Source organism: Saccopteryx leptura, chromosome 3 (assembly GCF_036850995.1).
Source record: "Saccopteryx leptura isolate mSacLep1 chromosome 3, mSacLep1_pri_phased_curated, whole genome shotgun sequence".
Lineage (NCBI taxonomy): Eukaryota > Metazoa > Chordata > Mammalia > Chiroptera > Emballonuridae > Saccopteryx > Saccopteryx leptura.
This window is the reverse complement of record NC_089505.1, coordinates 126,900,251-126,922,170: the sequence shown is the minus strand read 5'-3', so window position 1 is coordinate 126,922,170 and position 21,920 is coordinate 126,900,251. Positions and strand designations below refer to the sequence as shown.

General features: G+C 48.3%; 1 protein-coding gene and 1 non-coding gene across 2 annotated transcripts in view; one reads left to right on the top strand and one right to left on the bottom strand.

The window, feature by feature from the left end:
- Window positions 1-15,478, bottom strand: part of SCP2 (sterol carrier protein 2) — a 142,587-nt gene extending 127,109 nt beyond the window's left edge. The window contains exon 1 of the mRNA XM_066376299.1: window positions 15,312-15,478. Within this exon, the coding sequence (XP_066232396.1) occupies window positions 15,312-15,380 (69 nt within the window). The 5' untranslated portion in view covers window positions 15,381-15,478. The remainder of the gene's footprint in view (window positions 1-15,311) is intronic.
- A 4,924-nt stretch (window positions 15,479-20,402) lies between these two features.
- Window positions 20,403-20,478, top strand: TRNAP-AGG (transfer RNA proline (anticodon AGG)). The gene has a single exon. It is a non-coding gene; the product is annotated as a tRNA-Pro (tRNA).
- The last annotated feature ends 1,442 nt before the right edge of the window (window positions 20,479-21,920 follow it).

The window sequence follows — 21,920 nt, the reverse complement described above, 5'->3', positions numbered from 1 at the left end:
CATGCCACCCCTGACATGCAGTGTGGATGTACTCCCCTTTTCGCACTCCTTCTTAGTTACGCTCTCATGCCCTGTACCCCTTCTGGGTCAGGACATTGTCTACAAAGTGTTGGAGCCACTATCCAGCTGATAGCATCTTTCCACTTACTTCTACCACTCCTGACTGAAGGCTCTCCCACTACTACAGATCACCCTAACCCAATCACACCCCCTATTACACCAGATACTGTCAACCCTCAAGTCTGGGACACTTCTACCCCAGTGGTAGCGACCCACCACCCACCTGTACACAGCTGCTTGAAGGATCCCTCTCGATTCCCATCTAGGCCCCAATTCCCTATTTCAGCAAGTCACTGCCAGGGCCTTAAACCAATAATTACCCGCCTCTTAAACCGAGGCTTCCTCATCCCCACAGACTCTCCCTGCAATACCCCCCCCCCCAATCCTTCCTGTTCGAAAACCTTCAGGAGCTTATCGCCTTGTACAAGACTTATGCCTAATCAATGAGGCGGTAGTTCCCCTCCATCCAGTGGTCCCTAATCTCTACAGGTTACTGTCACACATTCCCTCAGACACCACTCACTTCATGGTCCTAGACCTCAAGGATGCCTTCTTTACCATTCCTCTACACCCTGACTCTTACTCTCTGTTTGCCTTTAGTTGGACTGACCCGGACACTAACGCAGCCCAACAGGTTACATGGACTGTCCTACCCCAGGGGTACAGGGACAGCTCGCACTTGTTTGAGCAGGCACTAGCTCAAGATCTGGCTGCATGCAATCACGAGACAAGTACCCTCTTGCAATATGTAGATGACCTACTCCTCTGCAGCCCCTCCCTGTCCGCCTCAAGGAAACACACCGCCACCCTTCTTAACTTCCTCTCTGTGAAGGGGTATCGTGTCTCCTCTACTAAGGCTCAACTTCATTCTCAGTCCGCAGTCTATCTAGGCATCGCCTTAACCCCCACCACCCAAGGTCTGACTCTAGATCGAACTCAGACCCTCCGCAGTCTCCAGCCACCTACCACCGCGGATCAAATTGTTTCTTTCCTCAGTCTAATAGGCTTCTTTTGACACTGGATTCCCAATTTTGCTCTTAGCCAAACCCCTCTACGAGGCTGCAAAAGAGACTCCATGGGACCCCTCACATCCCCCAACACTATTAAAAGAGCTTTCTCTACCCTTCGAGACACCCTCATCTCCTCTCCCCCTCTCGATCTACCTGACCCCAGACTCCCCTTCCACCTTTTTTTTTTTTTTGTATTTTTCTGAAGCTGGAAACAGGGATGCAGTCAGACAGACTCCCGCATTCGCCCGACCGGGATCCACCCGGCACGCCCACCAGGGGGCAAAGCTCTGCCCACCAGGGGGCGATGCTCTGCCCCTCTGGGGCGTAGCTCTATTGCGACCAGAGCCACTCTAGCGCCTGAGGCAGAGGCCACGGAGCCATCCTCAGCTCCTGGGCCATCTTTGCTCCAATGGAGCCTCCGCTGCGGGAGGGGAAGAGAGAGACAGAGAGGAAGGAGAGGGGGAGGGGTGGAGAAGCAGATGGGCGCTTCTCCTGTGTGCCCTGGCCGGAAATCGAACCCGGGACTTCCTCACGCCAGGGTGACGCTCTACCACTAAGCCAACTGGCCAGGGCCCACCTTTTTTTTTTTTAGAGATTTTATTTATTTATTTGAGAGAGGAGAGAGAGAGAGAGAGAGAGAGAGAGAGAGAGAGAGAGAAGGAGACACAAGAGAGGAGGAGCAGGAAGCATCAACTCCCATATGTGCCTTGACCTGGCAAGCCCAGGGTTTTGAACCAACGACCTCAGCTTTCCAGGTTGGTGTTTTTTCCATGGCGCCACCACAGGTCAGGCGCCCTTCCACCTTTTTACTGACAAAAAATACGGCAATGCTGTTGGCGTGTTGACTCAACCTGTGGGGTCTACATACCTTCCCATAGCATACCTCTCTAAACAATTGGACACCACTGTCAAAGGCTGGCAGCCCTGCCTCCGGGCACTGGGTGCAGCAGCTGAACTCACCAAGGAGGCTATTAAGCTCACCCTTTCTCAACCCATCACTGTCTTTTCCTCCCACAGACTCACCAACCTCCTTTCACATAAGTCTCTCTCTCTGTTAGATCCTTCCCACCTACAAGAATTTCACCTGCTGTTCATCGAAAACCCTTCAGTCACTCTTGCCCTCTCCCCGACTCAACCCAGCCACTCTACTGACAGCTCCAATGACACTTCCAGAACCCACCCACTCTTGTACAGAGCTAATAGATTTCCTCAACAGACCTCAAGATGGATTATCAGATTCACCTCTAAAAGATCCAGATCTAATACTCTTTGTAGATGGGAGCTCTGTACAGGGACCCAACGATGACGACGGGCGGCCTACGCAGTGGTCACCACCTCCTCCACCCTAGAAGCCCAACAGCTGCCAGAGGGCACCACCTCCCAGAAAGCAGAGCTAATTGCCCTCACGCGGGCACTCACTCTGGCCCAGGGAAAATGCGTAACCATATATACTGCCTCTAAATATGCTTTTCTTATCACCCAAAGCCACTCTGCCCTCTGGAAGGAAAGGGCTTCCTCACTACCAAGGGCTCCCCCATAATCAATGCTACCCTCATTTCTAAACGTTTGCAGGCATTACAGCTTCCCGCTGAGGTGGCTGTGGTACATTGTAGGGGCCATCAAACCTCTCAGGACCTGGTGGCCTTGGGAAATGCTCGGGCTGAGGTGGTGGCTCGAAACCTCACCACGGGGACCTCCCCCTCTCCTCTCATGTTTCTCTCCACCTCCTTGAAACCTTCCTCCACTCCTGAGGAAGAACAGACCCTCCTCAGAAAGGGTGGAGACATGTGCAGCCAGGGATGGATATTTCTTGGAGAAAGAATTGCCTTACCAAAAGAACAAGCTGAAACTCTACTTTCTGATATCCACTGTTTCTTACACATAGGGCCAAAAGCTCTGTATCGGTTCTTGCAACCACTCTGTTTCTTCCCAGGCCTCCAGCAGACTATCAAAAAGGTACACGCAGCATGCACTATCTGTTCCAAAGCCTCTACACAAGGGGGTCTTCGCCCCTGCTTCCCTACTCATCAGCTGAGGGGGCACGTGCCAGGCCAGGATTGGCAAATCGACTTCACTCACATGCCCCCTCACAAAAAAACTCTGCTATCTCCTAACTTTTTTTGATACCTTTTCAGGGTGGATAGAAGCCTTTCCCACCTCTCAAGAAACGGCAGACACCGTTGCCTCCATTCTCGTTGAACGTATCATCCCGCGGTTTGGACTGCCGACTGCCATCCAGTCAGACAATGGCCCGGCCTTCACTGCCCAAATAGCCCAGCAGGATGCCATCTCTCTCAACATCACCTGGAAGCTCCACATATCCTATCACCCTCAATCATCGGGTAAGGTGGAAAGGGCCCATGGCATGCTGAAGGGTCAGCTAACTAAACTTTCCATCGAGACCAGGCTCTCCTGGCCAAACCTCCTCCCCCTGGCACTCACCAGAATCAGAGCAACCCCGCGAAACCCCACTGGACTCAGCCCCTTTGAGCTGGTTTACAGTAGACCATTCTTAATCAATCACAGCTTACCTGTCAACCCCCCCTCCTCTTGCCACATACCTCCCCTTTCTATCCTTACTCCACAGTCTTCTTAGGGAACACGTGGACCGGACTCTCCCTCCCATAGAGGGTCCAAGTGAAGCTCATCCAGCAGTCCTCCTCCAACCAGGGGACAAAGTTCTTCCACCCGGCTCCCTACAGCCCAGGTGGATGGGACCCCATACAGTAATATTGACTACTCCTACTGCAGCCAAGCTCCTAGGGCAAACACCTTAGTACCATGTCTCTCGCCTCAAGCTTGCCCTCATGCAGGACCACTGGCAGTCGTCAGAACCACTGGGCCCACCCATCTTTGGCTTACCAAAAGGTTGGGCCCTGCAGATCCTCCTGTTACTCCTGTCCCTCCCACCGGGAACCTGCCGCCAAAGTGAATTAAAGTAGAGAGCAATGCTGTTTCTATATCAATGAGACTGGCCTGATGAAAGAAAACATCAATGTCCTCCACCATCTGCAAGAGAAACTGTGCAAGGACCTCTCTTCCTACAGCCCACTTAACTCCTGATGGCAGTCACCCGTCCTCACCTGGGTTGCCCCTATCCTAGGTCCTCTTCTAATTATCAGCATATTACTCATGTTTGCTCCTCTTTCTCTTAGATTCTTACAGGGCCGCATCCGCGAGGTTTCTCAAGACATGGTCGACAAGATGCTCCTACACCTATATATGCAACTGTCCTCAGAGCCACCTCCTTCCAACCTCCCTTCCCCATGACGCCCCTAACCAGCAGGAAGTAGCCAGACAATAGCGGCGCCCCATCTAACATAAAAGGTCGGAATGTGAGGTCGGTTGGCAATGGGGGAAGGTCACATGAGGAACCACCCACGCCCATGCCCACCAAAAGAAACAGCCCAGGAGCATTTTGAAAAAGAACAACTGTCTGTCAGCCAATGAAATGTCATGCTGTAAATTACACCACCACCCCCCCCCCAGGGTGGGAGAAGCTGTGCGACTTCCCTGGCCCCTTCTTGCGGTCCAGTGACCCTCACCCGGGAGCACTCTAAATAAAGCTTTTGCTTGTCCACACTTGGTAGCTATGTCCTTCTTTCTTCCTTGGAGTGAAATACCTTACAGTTCCAGGGCTCTAGTTTCCCTGTGGGTTTCAGACAACTTCTTGGCAGACACCCCTGGTCCCTAAATTCAACGATTTGGCAGAGATATCAAAGAGTGTAAATTCTGACCTCCGGAGGTAAGTAGGGCAAATCTTTTGCTTTGCTGAATTGAATTCCAGCTTTCTGTCTGTTCTGAATTCTATTCTAGCTTTTCTGTTTGTGACTAGTCAGTTTGAAACTATTACGGTGGAGATTCGGATGCGATCACACTCACACAATGGGCCCTCCAAGACAGAGACGTTGGTGGAGAGTAAGTCCTGCCTTGGGCTTCCAGGGACATCTGTTTGTGCTCTAGGAAGACAATTAGTGGGGGCTGAGTCCTGCCTCGGACTTCCAGGGACACCTTTGTGGTGGCTGTCCATGTCGAGATCTCATTCTTTGTTTTTATTGTTTCTGTTAAAAACCCCTGAGTGATTAGTGTGTGAGTGGGGAATCTCTGGTGCCTGCATCTGAGTTTCCAGTTTGTAGCTCCTGTGAGGGAGGTGGCCAGGCGAGCACCTGAGAGGCCCCTAACAGGGCAACCCCTTGTCTGTTGAACTGCCTAAAAAGTCAAGTGTAAATGTACATGGTAAATTGTCTGTTCTGAAGTTTCTTTGTTCATCAGAGAAATCTCTCATGACATTTTCTGGTTTGAGCCACCTTTTTCGGACTTGCTAGATCTCTTTTCTTGGATCCAAGACCTCTAGTTTCAGGGCTCTCTGTCTGACTTTTCCCCAGAGGAAATTGTTTTTTCTGTTAGCTCCTAACTCTCCTCTTGTGTGAGGCACTTAGCCTTAAAGAGGCGATTTCAATTGGAAATTTCTGGCTTAAAACCAGAGGGCAAAAGTGAAGGAAAATTCATAAACAAGCCCACAAATTATAAAACTAGCAAAATTCATAGAAATATTATATTGCTTAAAGCTAAAAAACTAACTAAAGATCTAAGAGAGTGCTGGAGGAAGTTGTTGGGCAGATAAAATATATTATGCTCACTTTGTTAAAGATGGCGCTGCCCACGTGGAAGCCTGTCGCCCAGATGATATTAATATGTGTTGGGGCGGGCTGTGGGCAGGCAGGATCCTTGTTGCCTGGGACTTGGTTTTGGGATTAAGCCTTTCCCACCCTTTTTGATGTGGGGTGGTGCAATCCCATCATGCCCCAGATAAGTGACTTTGTATTAGAAACTTCCCTATCTTGTATATTGGATTAAAGGTTTGAATTTCTACACCATAAAGTGGGGCAGACCGGGAGCTTGCTCTCTCAGTTCCCGAGATTAGCATTAGAGAGGAGAACAGAGGAAGGCCACGTGGAGGAGAACAGGAGAGGCAGCCAAGATTGTGGAGTGCTGAGTGAGAAGCCAGTTTGTGCAGAGTTTGTGCAGGGAGAACGAAGAAGGTGGGGAACAGAGGTGAATAAGTCTGGTGAGCTAGAAACCTTTGATTCTAGGAAACTCGGATAAGTCAGTAGCTTTGTGAGCACTGAATGAATGGGTTTTGGAGCCCAGTGTGTGTTTTTACTTGCCCGCTGGGTGCAAACTAAGATTAAAGATGATGGCCCACCAGTTTTTGGCTCCGTTGTTTCTTTACCAACTGTCCAAATCCAATGTGAACATGCATGGGCCATGGCTAGTGGGTTTACAAGGAGGTATAGAGTAGAAACTAGTTTCAGATATCCACCTACTGACCCAAAGAAGTTTTACCTATTTGGAAGATACAGGGAAGAAATAGTATTAAAAAGGAAAATAGAGGCCCTGGCCGGTTTGCTCAGTGGTAGAGCGTCGGCCTGGCATGTGGAAGTCCCGGGTGCGATTCCTGGCCGGGGCACACAGGAGAAGCGCCCATCTGCTTCTCCACCCCTCCCCCTCTCTTTCCTCTCTGTCTCTCCCTTCCCCTCCCGCAGCCGAGGCTCCATTGGAGCAAAGATGGCCTGGGCGCTGGGGATGGCTCCATGGCCTCTGCATCAGGCGCTAAAATGGCTCTGGTCGCAACAGAGCAACGCCCCGGATGGGCAGAGTATCGCCCCCTGGTGGGCGTACCGGGTGGATCCCAGTTGGGCGCATGCAGGAGTCTGTCTGACTGCCTCCCGTTTCCAGCTTTGGAAAAATACAAAAAAAAAAAAAAAAAAAAAGAAGGAAAATAGAAAAGATTATAACTTCTTTAGAAGAATCTTAGAGAAAGAAAAGGGAACAGGGCCAGATGGAAATGTTTGGAAAATAACAAACCACAGGTGTGAACCTTGCTGGTTATCAGTTCCTTGAAATGAATTGCAGCTCCAGGAAGGAGAAAGAGTCATGGGGTCATGAGTGATAGGATTATGGGGATGGGATTGTCAGGGACAGACCCTCCCTAAGACTTGAGCAAAGTTGGCCTAGGCACTGAGGATGACTCTGGTTGCAACAGAGCGACGTCCCAAATGGGCGGAGCATCGCCCCCTGGTGGGCATGCCAGGTGGATCCTGGTCAGGCACATGCAGGAGTCTGTCTGACTGCCTCCCTATTTCCAACTTCAGAAAAATACAAAAAAAAAAAAAAAACCACATAATTTTTATTAAAAATAACTATAGGCCTGACCTGTGGTGGCGCAGTGGATAAAGCGTCGACCTGGAAAGGCTGAGGTCGCCGGTTCAAAACCCTGGGTTTGCCTGGTCAAGGCACATATGGGAGTTGATGCTTCCTGATGTGTCCTGCTACTCCCCCCTTCTCTCTCTCTCCTCTCTCTCTCCCCCTCTCTCTCTCCTCTCTAAAATGAATAAATTAAAAATTAAAAAATTAAAAAAAAATAACTATATTTCTCCCCTTAAAAGAGTGATGAAGAGCATTTTTTGCATTTCTGCAATTCCCTTTTTTTGGAGACAGAGACAGGGAGGATAGGAGATGGGAAGCATCAACTCCTAGTTGCCTCACTTTAGTTGTTCATTGATTGCTTTCCATGCGTGCCTTGACCAGGGGGCTGCAGCTGAGCCAGTGACCCCTTGCTCAAGCCAGCAACCTTTGGGCTCAAGCCAGCAATTATGGGGTCACGTCTATGATCCCATATTCAATCCAGCGACCCCATGTTAAAACTGGATGAGTCTGCACTCACAGCGGATGAGCCCGTGCTCATGTCGGCAATCTAGGAGTCTCGAACATGGGTCCTCAGCATCCCAGGTTGATGCTCTATTCACTGAGCCACTACCTGGTCAGGCGACAACTGAGTTTCTTACAGGTTAGTCACAATGTAGAATTTAAAACTATATCAATAAACTTTTCATACTCTGATATATTAAAATTCACTAAAATCTTGCACTTTAAATAACGTGGCAATCTGGCTTTTCTCTGGAGTCATCTGAAATAATTTTCTCTACCGGGAAGCTGGTATATGTCTGGTTGTAAGTGTTCTGGGAATAAGGCTGCGAAGTACCATCATTCAGTATGCAGATTTTATTTATTTGCCTTTTTCAACTTGGGCCTCACTATATCTACTGACCCAGATGATTCTAGAGTCTCATCTGTTCAGTTTTTCCAGAGTACATGCCTCCATTAAAGGGATTGTGGGATCTAATTATTCCATAGGAGTCTTTTCCTTCCCTCCTTCATCCCCACCTTACTTGGCACCTATGACATGCCTTCTGGAGTTCTGCAGGAAGACTCAGCTAGCATAACCCCTCGTCAGGAACTTAGGCCACTCTAGCACCTGAGGCAGAGGCCATGGAGCCATCCCCAGCGCCCGGGCCATCTTTGCTCCAATGGAGCCTTAGCTGCGGGAGGGGAAGAGAAAGACAGAGAGGAAGGAGAGGGGGAGGGGTGGAGAAGCAGATGGGCGCTTCTCCTGTGTGCCCCGGCCGGAAATCGAACCCAGGACTTCCGCATGCAAGGCCGACGCTCTACCACTGAGCCAACCGGGTTCCTCTGTTCTGGATCAGTGATGACTACTCCATCAACTTTTCATCACCCAATGTTTTTCTGACTTCTCTACTATTGTTCCCTTCTGTTCATTTTGCCCTTATGGGTTAATACCTTTTTATTTCCTTATTGTCATTTTAGTGGGAGCTGGAAAGCACCAATAGAGATAAACTCATATTATCAATCTGCCATGTTTAATCAAATGTCCCAATACATCATATTTAAGTTTGCATTTCTAGCATACAACACATACTATGTTTTTTTACTATATGCTTAAATGGTGAATTAACTTTACCAGTAATGTGTGGTAGTGATAGCATGGAAGGAACATAAGATGTTAAGTAATCAATTTCAAAATTTAGGTGTGTCTAAAAAAATTAGCTCTGCTTAGCCTCAGAGATGGACAAAATGGAGAAAATTATCCATTACATGGTGAGGGTTATATAAAATAATGTAATATTTTTCTTTTTTAAGATTTTATTTATTCAGCCTGACCGGGCGGTGGTGCAGTGGATAGAGCGTTGGACTGGGATGCCAAGGACCCAGGTTCGAGATCTTGAGGTCACCAGCTTGAGTGCAGGCTCATCTAGTTGGAGCAAAAGCTCACCAGCTTGGACCCAAGGTCGCTGGCTCGAGCAAGGGGTTACTCGGTCTGCTGAAGGCCCGCAGTCAAGGCACATATGAGAAAGCAATCAATGAACAACTAAGGTGTTGCAACGAAAAACTGATTATTGATGCTTCTCATCTCTCTTCATTCCTGCTTGTCTGTCCCTATCTGACTCTCTGTCTCTGTAAAAAAAAAAAAAAAAAAAAAAAAAGATTTATTCATTTTAGAGAGAAAGGGGGAGGAGTAGGAAGCATCAACTCCCGTATGTGTCTTGACCAAGAAAGCCCCGGGTTTTGAATCGGTGACCTCAGTGTTCCAGGTTGACACTTTACTCACTGCGCCACTACAGGTCAGGCCTAATGTAATATTTTTTAAATTATAAGTTTGCAGAGGATGACAAAATCAATTTTAAGGGTTGTATGTTGGAAGCATCATTTTTAAAAATAAAATAGAATAAGAAATATCAAGAGTCCATCAGGCCCTGGCCGGTTGGCTCAGCGGTAGAGCGTCGGCCTGGCGTGCGGGGGACCTGGGTTCGATTCCCGGCCAGGGCACATAGGAGAAGCACCCATTTGCTTCTCCACCCCCCCCTCCTTCCTCTCTGTCTCTCTCTTCCCCTCCCACAGCAGCGAGGCTCCATTGGAGCAAAGATGACCCAGGTGCTGGGGATGGCTCCTTGGCCTCTGCCCCAGGCGCTAGAGTGGCTCTGGTCGCAATAGAGTGACGCCCCAGAGGGGCAGAGCATCGCCCCCTGGTGGGCAGAGCAACGCCCCCTGGGGTGTGCCGGGTAGATCCAGGTCGGGCGCATGCGGGAGTCTGTCTGACTGTCTCTCCCCATTTCCAGCTTCAAAAAAAAAAGAAGAAAAAAATTTAAAAAAAGAGTCCATCAGACAAAATAAAGTGTTGCTTTAGCAAACTTCTTTGAGTTGCAATGTAAGATGTATTTTTTTCTGTGGGTAGCTGTGGGTAGTGGAATTATCACACATAATAGTATTAGAAATAGTGAGTACTTAATTATATGGCCCTGACTCCAAAAACACCAGAATTTCAAAAAGGTGATATCTGAGGAAATTTTAAGAAAATATAGGATTTCGACTCTGCTATAGACTAAATGTCTATGCTCTCCCAAAATCCACGTATTGAAATCTAATCCCCAGGGTGATCATATATAAAGGTGGGGCTTTTGAGATGTCATAAGGCTGGAGCTCTCATGAATGGGATCAGTGTCCTTATAAAGAGACCCCAGAGAGCTCCTTTGCCCCTTCCTTCCATGTGAGAGCACAGCAAGAAGACAGCTGTCTATGAACCAAGAAGCAGGACCTCACCAGACACCAAATCTGCCAGCACCTTAAACTTGGACTTCCCAGCCTCCAGGAAATATTTGTTGTTTAAGTCACTCAGTCTATGACACTGTTGTTACAGCAGCCCGAACAGACTAAGACAAGTTCATAAAAACACGTAGAATTTAAATCAATCAAAAGAGGTTATATCAGGAGGTAGGTAGCATAAGCAAAGGACCTAGCCCGCTGTTAGCCAGGAAGCCGGTGTAATTTAGTTGTGTTAAAATCTGTTGATGTGGCCTGACCAGGCGGTGGCGCAGTGGACAGAGCGTCAGACTGGGACGCGGAGGACCCAGTTTCGAGACCCCGAGGTCGCCAGCTTCAGCGTGGGCTCATCTGGAGCAAAGCTCACCAGCTTGAACCCAAGGTCCCTGGCTCCAGCAAGGGGTTACTCAGTCTGCTGTAGCCCCACAGTCAAGGCACATATGAGAAAGCAATCAATGAGCAACTAAGGTGTCACAACGAAAAACTGATGATTGATGCTTCTCATCTCTCTTCGTTCCTGTCTGTCCCTCTCTCTGACTCTCTCTCTCTCTGTCCTTGTAAAAAAAAAAAAAAAAATCTGTTGATGTGCCTGACCTGTGGTGGCGCAGTGGATAAAGCGTCGACCTAGAAATGCTGAGGTCGCCGGTTCGAAACCCTGGGCTTGCCTGGTCAAGGCACATATGGGAGTTGATGCTTCCAGCTCCTCCCCACCTTCTCTCTCTGACTCTCTCTCCTCTCTAAAATTAATAAATAAATAAATAACTTTTTAAAAAATAATAAATAAATAAATAAATAATCTGTTGATGTGCCTAACCGACGGTGGTGCAGTACATAGAGCATTAACCTGGGATGTGGAGGTCCCAGGTTCGAAACCCCAAGGTCACTGGCTTGAGTGTGGGATCATCTGGCTTGAGTGCAGGCTCACGAGCTTGAGCATGGAGTCACTGGATTGGCTCGAGTCCCTCACTCCAGGTCAAGACACATCTAAGAAGCAATCAATGAACAACTAAGGTGCTGCTACTACGAGCTGATGCTTTTCATCTCTCTCCCTTCCTGTGTCTCTCCGTCTCCCTCTTCCTCTCCTTCTGTCTCAAAAACAAAAGAAAACAGCCTGACCAGGCGGTGGCGCAATGGATAGAGCGTCGGGCTGGGATGCAGAGGACCCGGGTTCGAGACCCCGAGGTCCCCAGCTTGAGCGTGGGCTCATCTGGGTTGAGCAAAAGCCCACCAGCTTGAACCCAAGGTTGCTGGCTCCAGCAAGGGGTTACTCAGTCTGCTGAAGGCCCACAGTAAAGGCACATATGAGAAAGCAATCAATGAACAACTAAGGTGTTGCAACACGCAATGAAAAACTAATGATTGATGCTTCTCATCTCTCTCCGTTCCTGTCTGTCTGTCCCTGTCTATCCCTCTCTCTGACTCACTCTCAGTCTCTGTAAAAAATAAAAACAAAACTAAAAAAAACTAAGCCTTAGGCTTTAAAAAAACCATACAAAAAAAGAAAACAAACAAACAAAAAACTGTTGACATCCACAATAGAATTCTAACTCATTTCCTACACTGATAATAAAAACTCATTAAGAGAACTTCAAAGTGTCTGAATAATTCAGCTATTCCAATTAAAAACAATAACACAGCGCCGGACCAGGTGTTAGTACAGCGGATAAAGTGTAGGACTGGGACGCAGAGGACCTAGGTTCAAATCCCTGAGGTCATCGGCTTGAGTGTGGGCTCATCCAGCTTGAGCGTGGGTCGCAAGCTTGAGTGTGGGATCATAGACATGACCCCATGGTCTCTGGTTTGAAGCCCAAGATCACTGGCTTGAGCAAGGGGCCACTCGCTCTGCTGTAACCCCCCCCCTTCAAAGCACATTGAGAAAACAATCAATGAACAACTAAAGTGACACAACTACGAGTTGATGCTTCTCATCTCTCTCCCTTCCTGTTTGTCCCTATCTGTCCCTTTCTCTGTGTCTCTGTCTCTGTCACACACACACACAAAAACAGAACAATAACACAGGAACCCAACCAGTCAGACCTACCAATAGAGCGTAAACTATTATCTAGTAAATTTCTCCCTCTTCATCAAATCCTACCCAAAGTTCTAAAAAAAATCAAACCCGGGAAAAGTACATTGACCTAAAAAGCACATTAATAAGCTGTTCTCCACACTTCCAATTTCTTCTCTCAAGAGTATAATACCCCCTGACATCATCACCTCTCAACTTTAGGAAAAAGACATACACCTATTTCCCAAAGGGTTGGAAAACTCTTTCTACGTGCTTTCCTATATAGCCAATATAATCAAACACTCAACAATAATAAAGGATCTGAGTTAATATCAAAATCTTAAAGGTTTTACTGTCTACCTATATTAGAAGTTCCTTCTCTCATGTAACAATAGAACGATCTCTAGATATGTTTTATAATGAATTAGTTGACTTTGTGTATTCTGATTGAATTGTGATGGTGGCCCATTATAGGGAATCACCCACTAACCTTGAACCCTCTATGGGGGAACTTAGCTGAAAGCCACAGTGAATGTCTCTCTGATGCAAACACCAAGAAAGTGTGAATGAGTGACCTTTGTGCAGACACAAAGGAATGCATGTGCCTAGAGGTTCTGGATTGCCTCCTTCCTTTGTGCTTGTTAATTAGCAAAAGAAAAGGAATGTACTGACCAATTTAGCCCTTTCTCTATGTCACCAAAAGGGCCATTCTCCCCTTGTCACCTGATCTCCCTCACCTGTGATCCTGTTACCTCTGTTCTGCTTTTGATAATAAAAGCTGAGGGAGCCTGACCAGGTGGTGGCGCAGTGGATAGAGCATCGGACTGGGATGGGGAACGACCCAGGTTCGAGACCCCGAGGTCGCCAGCTTGAGCACGGGCTCATCTGGCTTGAGCAAAGAGCTCACCAGCTTGGACCCAAGGTCGCTGGCTCCAGCAAGGGGTTACTCGGTCTGCTGAAGGCCCACGGTCAAGGCACATGTGAGAAAGCAATCAATGAACAACTAAGAAGTTGCAACACGCAACGAGAAACTGATGATTGATGCTTCTCATCTCTCTCCGTTCCTGTCTGTCTGTCCCTGTCTATCTCTGCCTCTGTAAAAAAAAAAAAAAAAAAAAAAAAAAAAGCTGAGGGAGAAGGAGATTCAGGAGGTCTCTTTGCCTCCCTTAGCAGGCTTCCCTCTCTCTTCCTCTTGACATAAGTTTGTGTCTTTAGTTTTTTTCCACGTGACACTGGTAGTTCCCAGCGGGCTGGAGTTCTATACAGCCCATTGGTAAGATTAAAATTTTAAAGATGTTTTCTCAGAAAAAGAACCTCCCCTGGAAGCTCTCTTTCACAAAGCATATCATCTAGTACTGTTTACCTAACATTCATCGAGTGTCTTCAGGCACCAGGTACTTTCAGAGTGGTAGAGGTAGGAATTAGACATGGTATTCTCCTTGGAGGAGCTTACATGCTAGGAAGAATATAAACGCAGAAGCAGAATTTCAATATAACATAGCAAGACAGAAGTACAGAGTTTCTGTGGGAAAGTCAGGAGGATCAGAGGTTTCTTGGAGAAGATCTGAACTGAGCTCTGAAAAAATGTAACGTTAACCACATGAAGACAAATGGTACAAGAGTAGTGAGAACAACAGAAGCAAAGTAACAGAAGCATAAAAGAGTGTGCAGTGAAACTCAAAGCAGTTGGGCATTACTACAGCATGGGGGTGGTGAGTGTCAAGAAATAAGACTGTAGGAGCCTCTGCCCCCTAAGTACTAAGCAGAGTACCACTTGAGGAACAGAAACAAGAAGATCCAGAAAAATCCGTGTTTCTCTTCCTCATCCATACTGTCGCTTAGAAGGAATCCAACATGCAGTACAGTAGTCCCTCTTATTGTTGGGGGACCTGTTCCAAGACCCTCTGTGGATCTCTCAAACCACAAATAGTACGGTCCTAACCCTATATATGCTGGGGGGGGGGGGTTCCTGTATATACATATCTACAATAAAGTTTAATATATAAATTAGGCACAATAAAAATAACTAAAAATAAAAAACAAAACATAACAATATACTGTAATAAGTTATGTCAATGTGCTCTCTCTCTCTCTCTGATAACCGAAATGGCTGCTAAGTGGCTAACGGTGGGTACTGCATACAGGTTGTATACAGTATTGATAACTAGACAGAGATGATTCACATCCCAGACTGGATGGAGTGAAATGATGAGATTTCATCACGCTCCTCAGAACATTGTGCAATTTAAACCTTATTAATTGTTTATTTTTGTAATTTTCCATTGACTATTTTCCAGCTATTGACTATTTCACAGCTGAAACCGTGTATGAGGAGGGAATACAGTATAGTCCTAGGAGTGCAGAGCTAGTGACATTCATAATCTGTGGCCCTTTTGGGAGTAAGGCAGACCTCACCTCCTCCCACTCAGAATCAAAGGCGATGTGGACTTCAGGTTATCTTGGGGGGGTCCTTCACAAGTCTGACCCCTGAGGAAATGTAGGGAACAAGAGGAAATGACCACAGGAAAAACCGAGACATTACAATACCTCAGAGACAACCTACATCACAACCCAACTCAGTGGCCACTCTGATGTCCCAAGGGCCAAATTCCAGGGACGGAGGGATGTCCCGAGCGCCCTCAAGGTTGAAACGCCAGACCCACAGGCAGTGTCAGTCTCTGGCCCGCGCCCCGCCCCCCGTTTTGCAGCAACCTCCGTCACCCCGAAGGCTCAGAACAGAGATCCCCGCCTTGGGGGACTGCGGCTTGGTTTACCTTGGTCATCCCAACCCCCACCACGAACGCCCGGCGCCGGAGCGGAGGCCGTAGGGAGGCAAGAGTCATGGCAGAGGCTATTCTGGCGGGAGGCGGCGCAGCAGAGGCGGTGCGACGACTGAAGTGGCCGGGGAGCCAGAGTTCACTCAGCTTTAGGGACAGAGGTGGGAGGTTCCGAGTGAGTGGAGGGGGCAGGGACAAGAGGGGGCGCCGGTGCCAAGCCAGCTGCGTGCGCAGCTTTGGAGGCGGGGACTGTCATTTGGCGCTCTTATTTTTTTTTTTTTTTTTTTTTTTTTAGAGTACTTTATTAAAACTAGGGACAGTGACACAAGGAAGGGCTTAGGATAGAAGAAACAACGGGAGAGAGCCTAGGTGGACTGCTTTTGCGCTCTAGTATGTCAGAGAAAGGGGGCTTTGGAGACAGGTTGAGCGGGAGACGGCTTGCCCCAGGTGAGGGAATAATGTGCCCAGTACTCCCCTGGCTGCAGGTCCGTGGGGACGCTTAGAGGCATGCACCCCTGAGAGGAAAGAAAGGTGTGTGCATGCTCCGAGGAGGGAGCGCGCCCTTATGTAGCTCTTTGTAGACACATGCTCAATGTTTTCTCATTTTTAAAATGTCATTTCATTTCATTCTGGCATTGTCTACATTCGTGGACTTCACTACCTCTCGTCCCATATACAACCTCAATTTGTTGCAGGAAGCGACCCCAACAGAGGATAAGACACTCATTCAACTTGATTAATAAAGCAAGGAGAATTATTTAGTAGCCAGCGGACACGTGGGCTAGTAGCACCAAAGCAGGAGCTCCCTGAATTAGATTTTCTTACAGGTTATATACCTCTACAGCATTTAAGCAATGTGCGCGTGATTCCTTTGTTTAATGTTTCCCAGGACTCAAGGGGAGGGGAGTTTTGGTGGGGTCAGCAAGAAGGAAGGGGTTTCCAGATCACCGGTTGTAGCTAGATACAGATCCTGCTTTTCTTGCTTTGCGTTGCAAGCGGCTCTAAGCAACAATTTAGAGAACTACGGTATGCAGTTAATTTATAACTTGCTGACTCAGTTATCCCTGCTGGCTCCTTTCTCTTGTATTCTTATGATTTCTCTCCTCTCGAGGGAGAAGGGAGGCTTGCTCCCTCCCCATACTCATCTCATTTTTATCCTCAATAATTGGGTTGCAAAAATATTTGTGAATGTGAATCCCTTTGTGGATGAAGATGGAACCACAACTAAAACTAATAAGCTCAGGGGTGTGGGAATCCATGGGAGTCCCAAAGACCAGAGTAACAGGCTTTATTGAAAGGAAGAAAGGAATACTGCGGGGCACTTCTCTGGGGGAGAAGAGAGCTGGTTACAGACTAGGGGCGAGTTATACAGTGTCTGGGAGAGCCTCAGGGGATACTGAGGCAAAAGTTCTGGTATGTCTGGAATGCTCCTCTTTGGGGGGCTTCGAGCATGTGGGTATTGAATCAAAAGTCCTGGTATGTCTGGAGCCCCTCCTTGGGGCAGCTTGTCAGCTTTTTGGAATTCCCTTGTCTCAGGGGCGATAGTCCAGTAAGGGTGAGGTCTGACAGATAAGCGGAACATCAAGAGGGCAGTTTGGAATACACATATCTATCAAGGGGAAGCCTGCATGGCAGGCTTTACAAACTCAAGAGACTGAAGTTAACTACATCAGATGGTCTGAACATAAAAATTCCTAACTAAAAGTGAGTTGTTGGGCAGATAAAATATATTATGCCGCTTGACCTGTGGTGGCGCAGTGGATAAAGCATCCACCTGGAACGCTGAGGTCGCCGGTTCAAAACCCTGGGCTTGCCTGGTCAAGGCACATATGGGAGTTGATGCTTCCTGCTCCTCCCTCCCCCCTCCTCTCTCTCTCACTCTCTCTCCTCTCTAAAAAAAAAATTTGCTCTGGCCAGTTGGCTCAGCGGTAGAGCGTCAGCCTGGCGTGCAGGGGACCCGGGTTCGATTCCCGGCCAGGGCACATAGGAGAAGCGCCCATTTGCTTCTCCACCCCCCCCTCTGTCTCTCTCTTCCCCTCCCACAGCCAAGGCTCCATTGGAGCAAAGATGGCCCGGGCGCTGGGGATGGCTCCTTGGCCTCTGCCCCAGGCGCTAGAGTGGCTCTGGTTGCGACAGAGCGATGCCCCGGAGGGGCAGAGCATCGCCCCTGGTGGGCGTGCCAGGTGGATCCTGGTCGGGCACATGTGGGAATCTGTCTGACTGTCTCTCCCCGTTTCCAGCTTCAGAAAAAAAACAAAAAAACAAAAACAAAAACAAAAACAAAAAAATATATATATATATATTATGCTCACTTTGTTAAAGATGGCGCTGCCCACATGGAAGCCTGTTGCCCAGGTGATATTAAGGTGTGTTGGGGGTGGGCTGTGGGCAGGCAGGATCTTTGTAGCCTGGGACTTGGTTTTAGGACTAAGCCTTTCCCACCCTTTTTTTTTTTTTTAAACCTTTTTTTTTTTTTTTTTTTTCTTTTTTTTTTCATTTTTCTGAAGCTGGAAACAGGGAGAGACAGTCAGACAGACTCCCACATGCGCCCAACCGGGATCCACCCGGCATGCCCACCAGGGGCGGTGCTCTGCCCCCCAGAGGGCGATGCTCTGCCCATCCTGGGCGTCGCCATATTGCGACCAGAGCCACTCTAGCGCCTGAGGCAGAGGCCACAGAGCCATGCCCAGCGCCAGGGCCATCTTTGCTCCAATGGAGCCTTGGCTGCGGGAGGGGAAGAGAGAGACAGAGAGGAAAGCGCGGCGGAGGGGTGGAGAAGCAAATGGGCGCTTCTCCTATGTGCCCTGGCCGAGAATCGAACCCGGGTCCTCCGCACGCTAGGCCGACGCTCTACCGCTGTATTTTTTATTTTTTTACAGAGGCAGAGATAGACAGGGACAGACAGACAGGAACGGAGAGAGATGAGAAGCATCAATCATCAGTTTCTCGTTGCGGCTTCTTAGTTGTTCATTGATTGCTTTCTCACATGTGCCTTGACCGTGGGCCTTCAGCAGACCGAGTAACCCCTGCTGGAGCTAGGGATCTTGCGTCCAAGCTGGTGAACTCTTTGCTCAAGCCAGATGAGCCTGCGCTCAAGCTGGCGACCTCGGGGTCTCGAACCTGGGTCCTTCCGCAACCCAGTCCGACGCTCTATCCACTGCGCCACCACCTGGTCAGGCGCCTTTCCCACCCTTTTTGATGTGGGGTGGTACAATCCCATCATGCCCCAGATAAGTGACTTTGTACTAGAGACTTCCCTATTTTGTGTATTGGATTAAAGGTTTTGATTTCTGCACTATAAAATGGGGGCAGAACAGGAGCTTGCTCTCTTGGTTCCTGAGATTAACATTAGAGAGGAGAGCAGAGAAAGGCCACGTGGAGGAGGCCAGGAGAAGCAGCCAAGATGGTGGAGTGTTGAGTGAGAAGCCAGTTTGTGCAGAGTTTGTGCAGGGAAAAGGAAGGAGATGGGAAACAGAGGTGAATAAGTCTGGTGAGCTAGAAACCTTTGATTCTAGGAAACTCGGATAAGTCAGTGGCTTTGTGAGCACTGAATGTGAGTGGGTTTTGGAGCCCAGTGTGTGTTTTTACTTGCCCGCCGGGTGCAAGCTAGGATTAAAGATGATGGCCCACCAGTTCTTGGCTCCACTGTTTCTTTACCAACTGTCAGAATCCAATGCGAACCTGCATGGGCCAGGCGGCTGTGATGGTGGCCGCGGCCGCTGGCTTTACATGAGTCATGGTGGGTTGTCATGTCCTAGGCCAGTATCTTCCTTGACAAAAGTCAATCTTTATCTTAACTGAGCCAGTCTGTCTATTGTCCTTTTTTTTTTTTTTTAATCCACAGTAACTGTTGGAATCCATGGGAGTTTGAAAAGACCAGAGTAACAGGCTTTATTGAAAGGAAGAAAGGAACCCTGCTGGGCACTTCTCTGGGGAGAAGGGCACCAGTTACAGAGTAGGGGCAAATTTTATAGGGTTTGGAAGAGCCTCAGGGGGTACTGAGTCAAAAGTTCTGGTATGTTTCCTTTTATGGTTTTAGGATTTCAGCTTTCTGGAATGCTCCTCCTTGGGCGGTTGGTCTGCTTTCTTGAACTCTTCTGCCTCAGGGGTGATTATTCAGTAAGTAAAGGTGAGGTCAGGCAGCCAGGTGGGACAACAAAAGGGCAGTTGGAAGTTCTGGTAAATTCATATATCTATCAGTAACATACCTTTGGAATGTCAAAGTAATCCTCTTTTCTCCAGACCTCTCAGGGCACAAACTCCCACCAGAACATGAGACCAGAGCATGAACCCCTCATTGTTTTTTTGTTGCCCAAATACCATCTCTATGTACTATATACATGTTAACTGTTAACTATCCTATATCCACTGTCAATATAAGAAATGTCCAACCTGACCTGTGGTGGTGCAGTGGATAAAGCATCGACCTGGAATGCTGAGGTCACCGGTTCGAAACCCTGGGCTTGCCCAGTCAAGGCACATATGGGAGTTGATGCTTCCTGCTCCTCCCCCTTCTCTCTCCCTTCTCTCTCTCTCTCTCTCTCTCTCTCCCTCTTCTCTAAAATGAATAAATAAAATCTAAAAAAAAAGAAATGTCCAAACCTGTAGAGAATTTTTTTTTAAACAGGGACAGAGATAGAGTCAGAGAGAGGGATAGATAGGAAGGGAGAGAGATGAGAATCATCAATCATCAGTTTTTCGTTGTGACGCTTTTAGTTGTTCATTGATTGCTTTCTCATATGTGCCTTGACCATGGGCCTTCAGCAGAGCTTTTTTTTTTTTTTTTTTTCCTCAAGCCACATGAGCCCGCGCTCAAGCTGGTGACCTCGGGGTCTCGAACCTGGGTCTTCCGCATCCCAGTCCAATGCTCTATCCACTGCACTACCGCCTGGTCAGGCATGTAGAGAATTTTTATGAGTTTATTTGAGCCAAACTCACAACAATTGCTGGGAAGCAAAATCTCAATGGATTGAGAAAATGCTCCAGAGAATGGCAGTTATACAACTCCATTTCCTTTGCTCCTTAAAGAATCATAAGCACAAGAAAGCAAAGTGGGGAAATCTGAGATCAGATAAAAAGTAAAATGGAGCCCTGGCCGGTTGGCTCAGCGGTAGAGCGTCGGCCTAGGGTGCGGAGGACCCGAGTTCGATTCCCGGCCAGGGCACACAGGAGAAGCGCCCATTTGCTTCTCCACCCCTCCGCCGCGCTTTCCTCTCTGTCTCTCTCTTCCCCTCCCGCAGCCAAGGCTCCATTGGAGCAAAGATGGCCTGGGCGCTGGGGATGGCTCTGTGGCCTCTGCCTCAGGCGCTAGAGTGGCTCTGCTCGCAACATGGCGACGCCCAGGATGGGCAGAGCATCGCCCCCTGGTGGGCAGAGCGTCGCCCCATGGTGGGCGTGCCGGGTGGATCCCGGTCGGGCGCATGCGGGAGTCTTTCTGACTGTTTCTCCCTGTTTCCAGCTTCAGAAAAATGCAAAAAAAAAAAAGTAAAATGGAGAGACATATATCTCTTTTACATTAATGGCTATAGAATAGTTAACAATTAACATTTACAGAACACATAGATGGTATTTGGGAAAGAAGATAAGAATCAATGAAAGGTTCTGTGGTCTTATGCTCTGGTGGGAGTTTGTGCCCTGAGGGGATCTGGAAAAAGGAAATTACTCTGGCATTCCAACGGTATGTTATTGTATATTTTTAAAAAGACAATAGACAGACTGTCTCAATTAAGGTAAAGATTGATTTTTTGTCAAGGAAGATACTGGCCTAGGACATGACAACCTACCATGACTCATCTTTAGTTAGAAATTTTTATGTTCAGATATTCGGACCATCCAATGTAGTTACTTTCTGTGTCTTGAGTTTGTAGGGCCTGCCATGCAGGCCTCCTCTGAGCTTGTCAATTTTAGAATGTGGCCCCCCTGGCCGGTTGGCTCAGCGGTAGAGCGTCGGCCTAGCGTGCGGAGGACCCGGGTTCGATTCCCGGCCAGGGCACATAGGAGAAGCGCCCATTTGCTTCTCCACCCCTCCGCCGCGCTTTCCTCTCTGTCTCTCTCTTCCCCTCCCGCAGCCAAGGCTCCATTGGAGCAAAGATGGCCCGGGCGCTGGGGATGGCTCTGTGGCCTCTGCCTCAGGCGCTAGAGTGGCTCTGGTCGCAATATGGCGACGCCCAGGATGGGCAGAGCATCGCCCCCTGGGGGGCAGAGCACCGCCCCTGGTGGGCGTGCCGGGTGGATCCCGGTCGGGCGCATGCGGGAGTCTGTCTGACTGTCTATCCCCGTTTCCAGCTTCAGAAAAATGAAAAAAAAAAAAAAATAATAAAAAAAAAAAAAAATAGAATGTGGCCCCATTTTTTATCCACACCACAAATGTAAAAGAAGTATCTTCAGCCTTACTGGTGGTGGCGCAGTGGATAGAGTACTCACCTGGCTCGCTGAGGTCTCAGGTTTGAAATCCTGAGGTCACCAGTTTGAGTACAGGCTCATCCAGCTGGAGTGCAGGCTAACCAGCTTGAGCACCAGCTTTCTTGAGCACCAGGGTTGCTGGCTTGAGCATGGGATCGTCAGCATGATCCCATGGTTGCTGACTTGAGCCCAGAGGTCACTGGC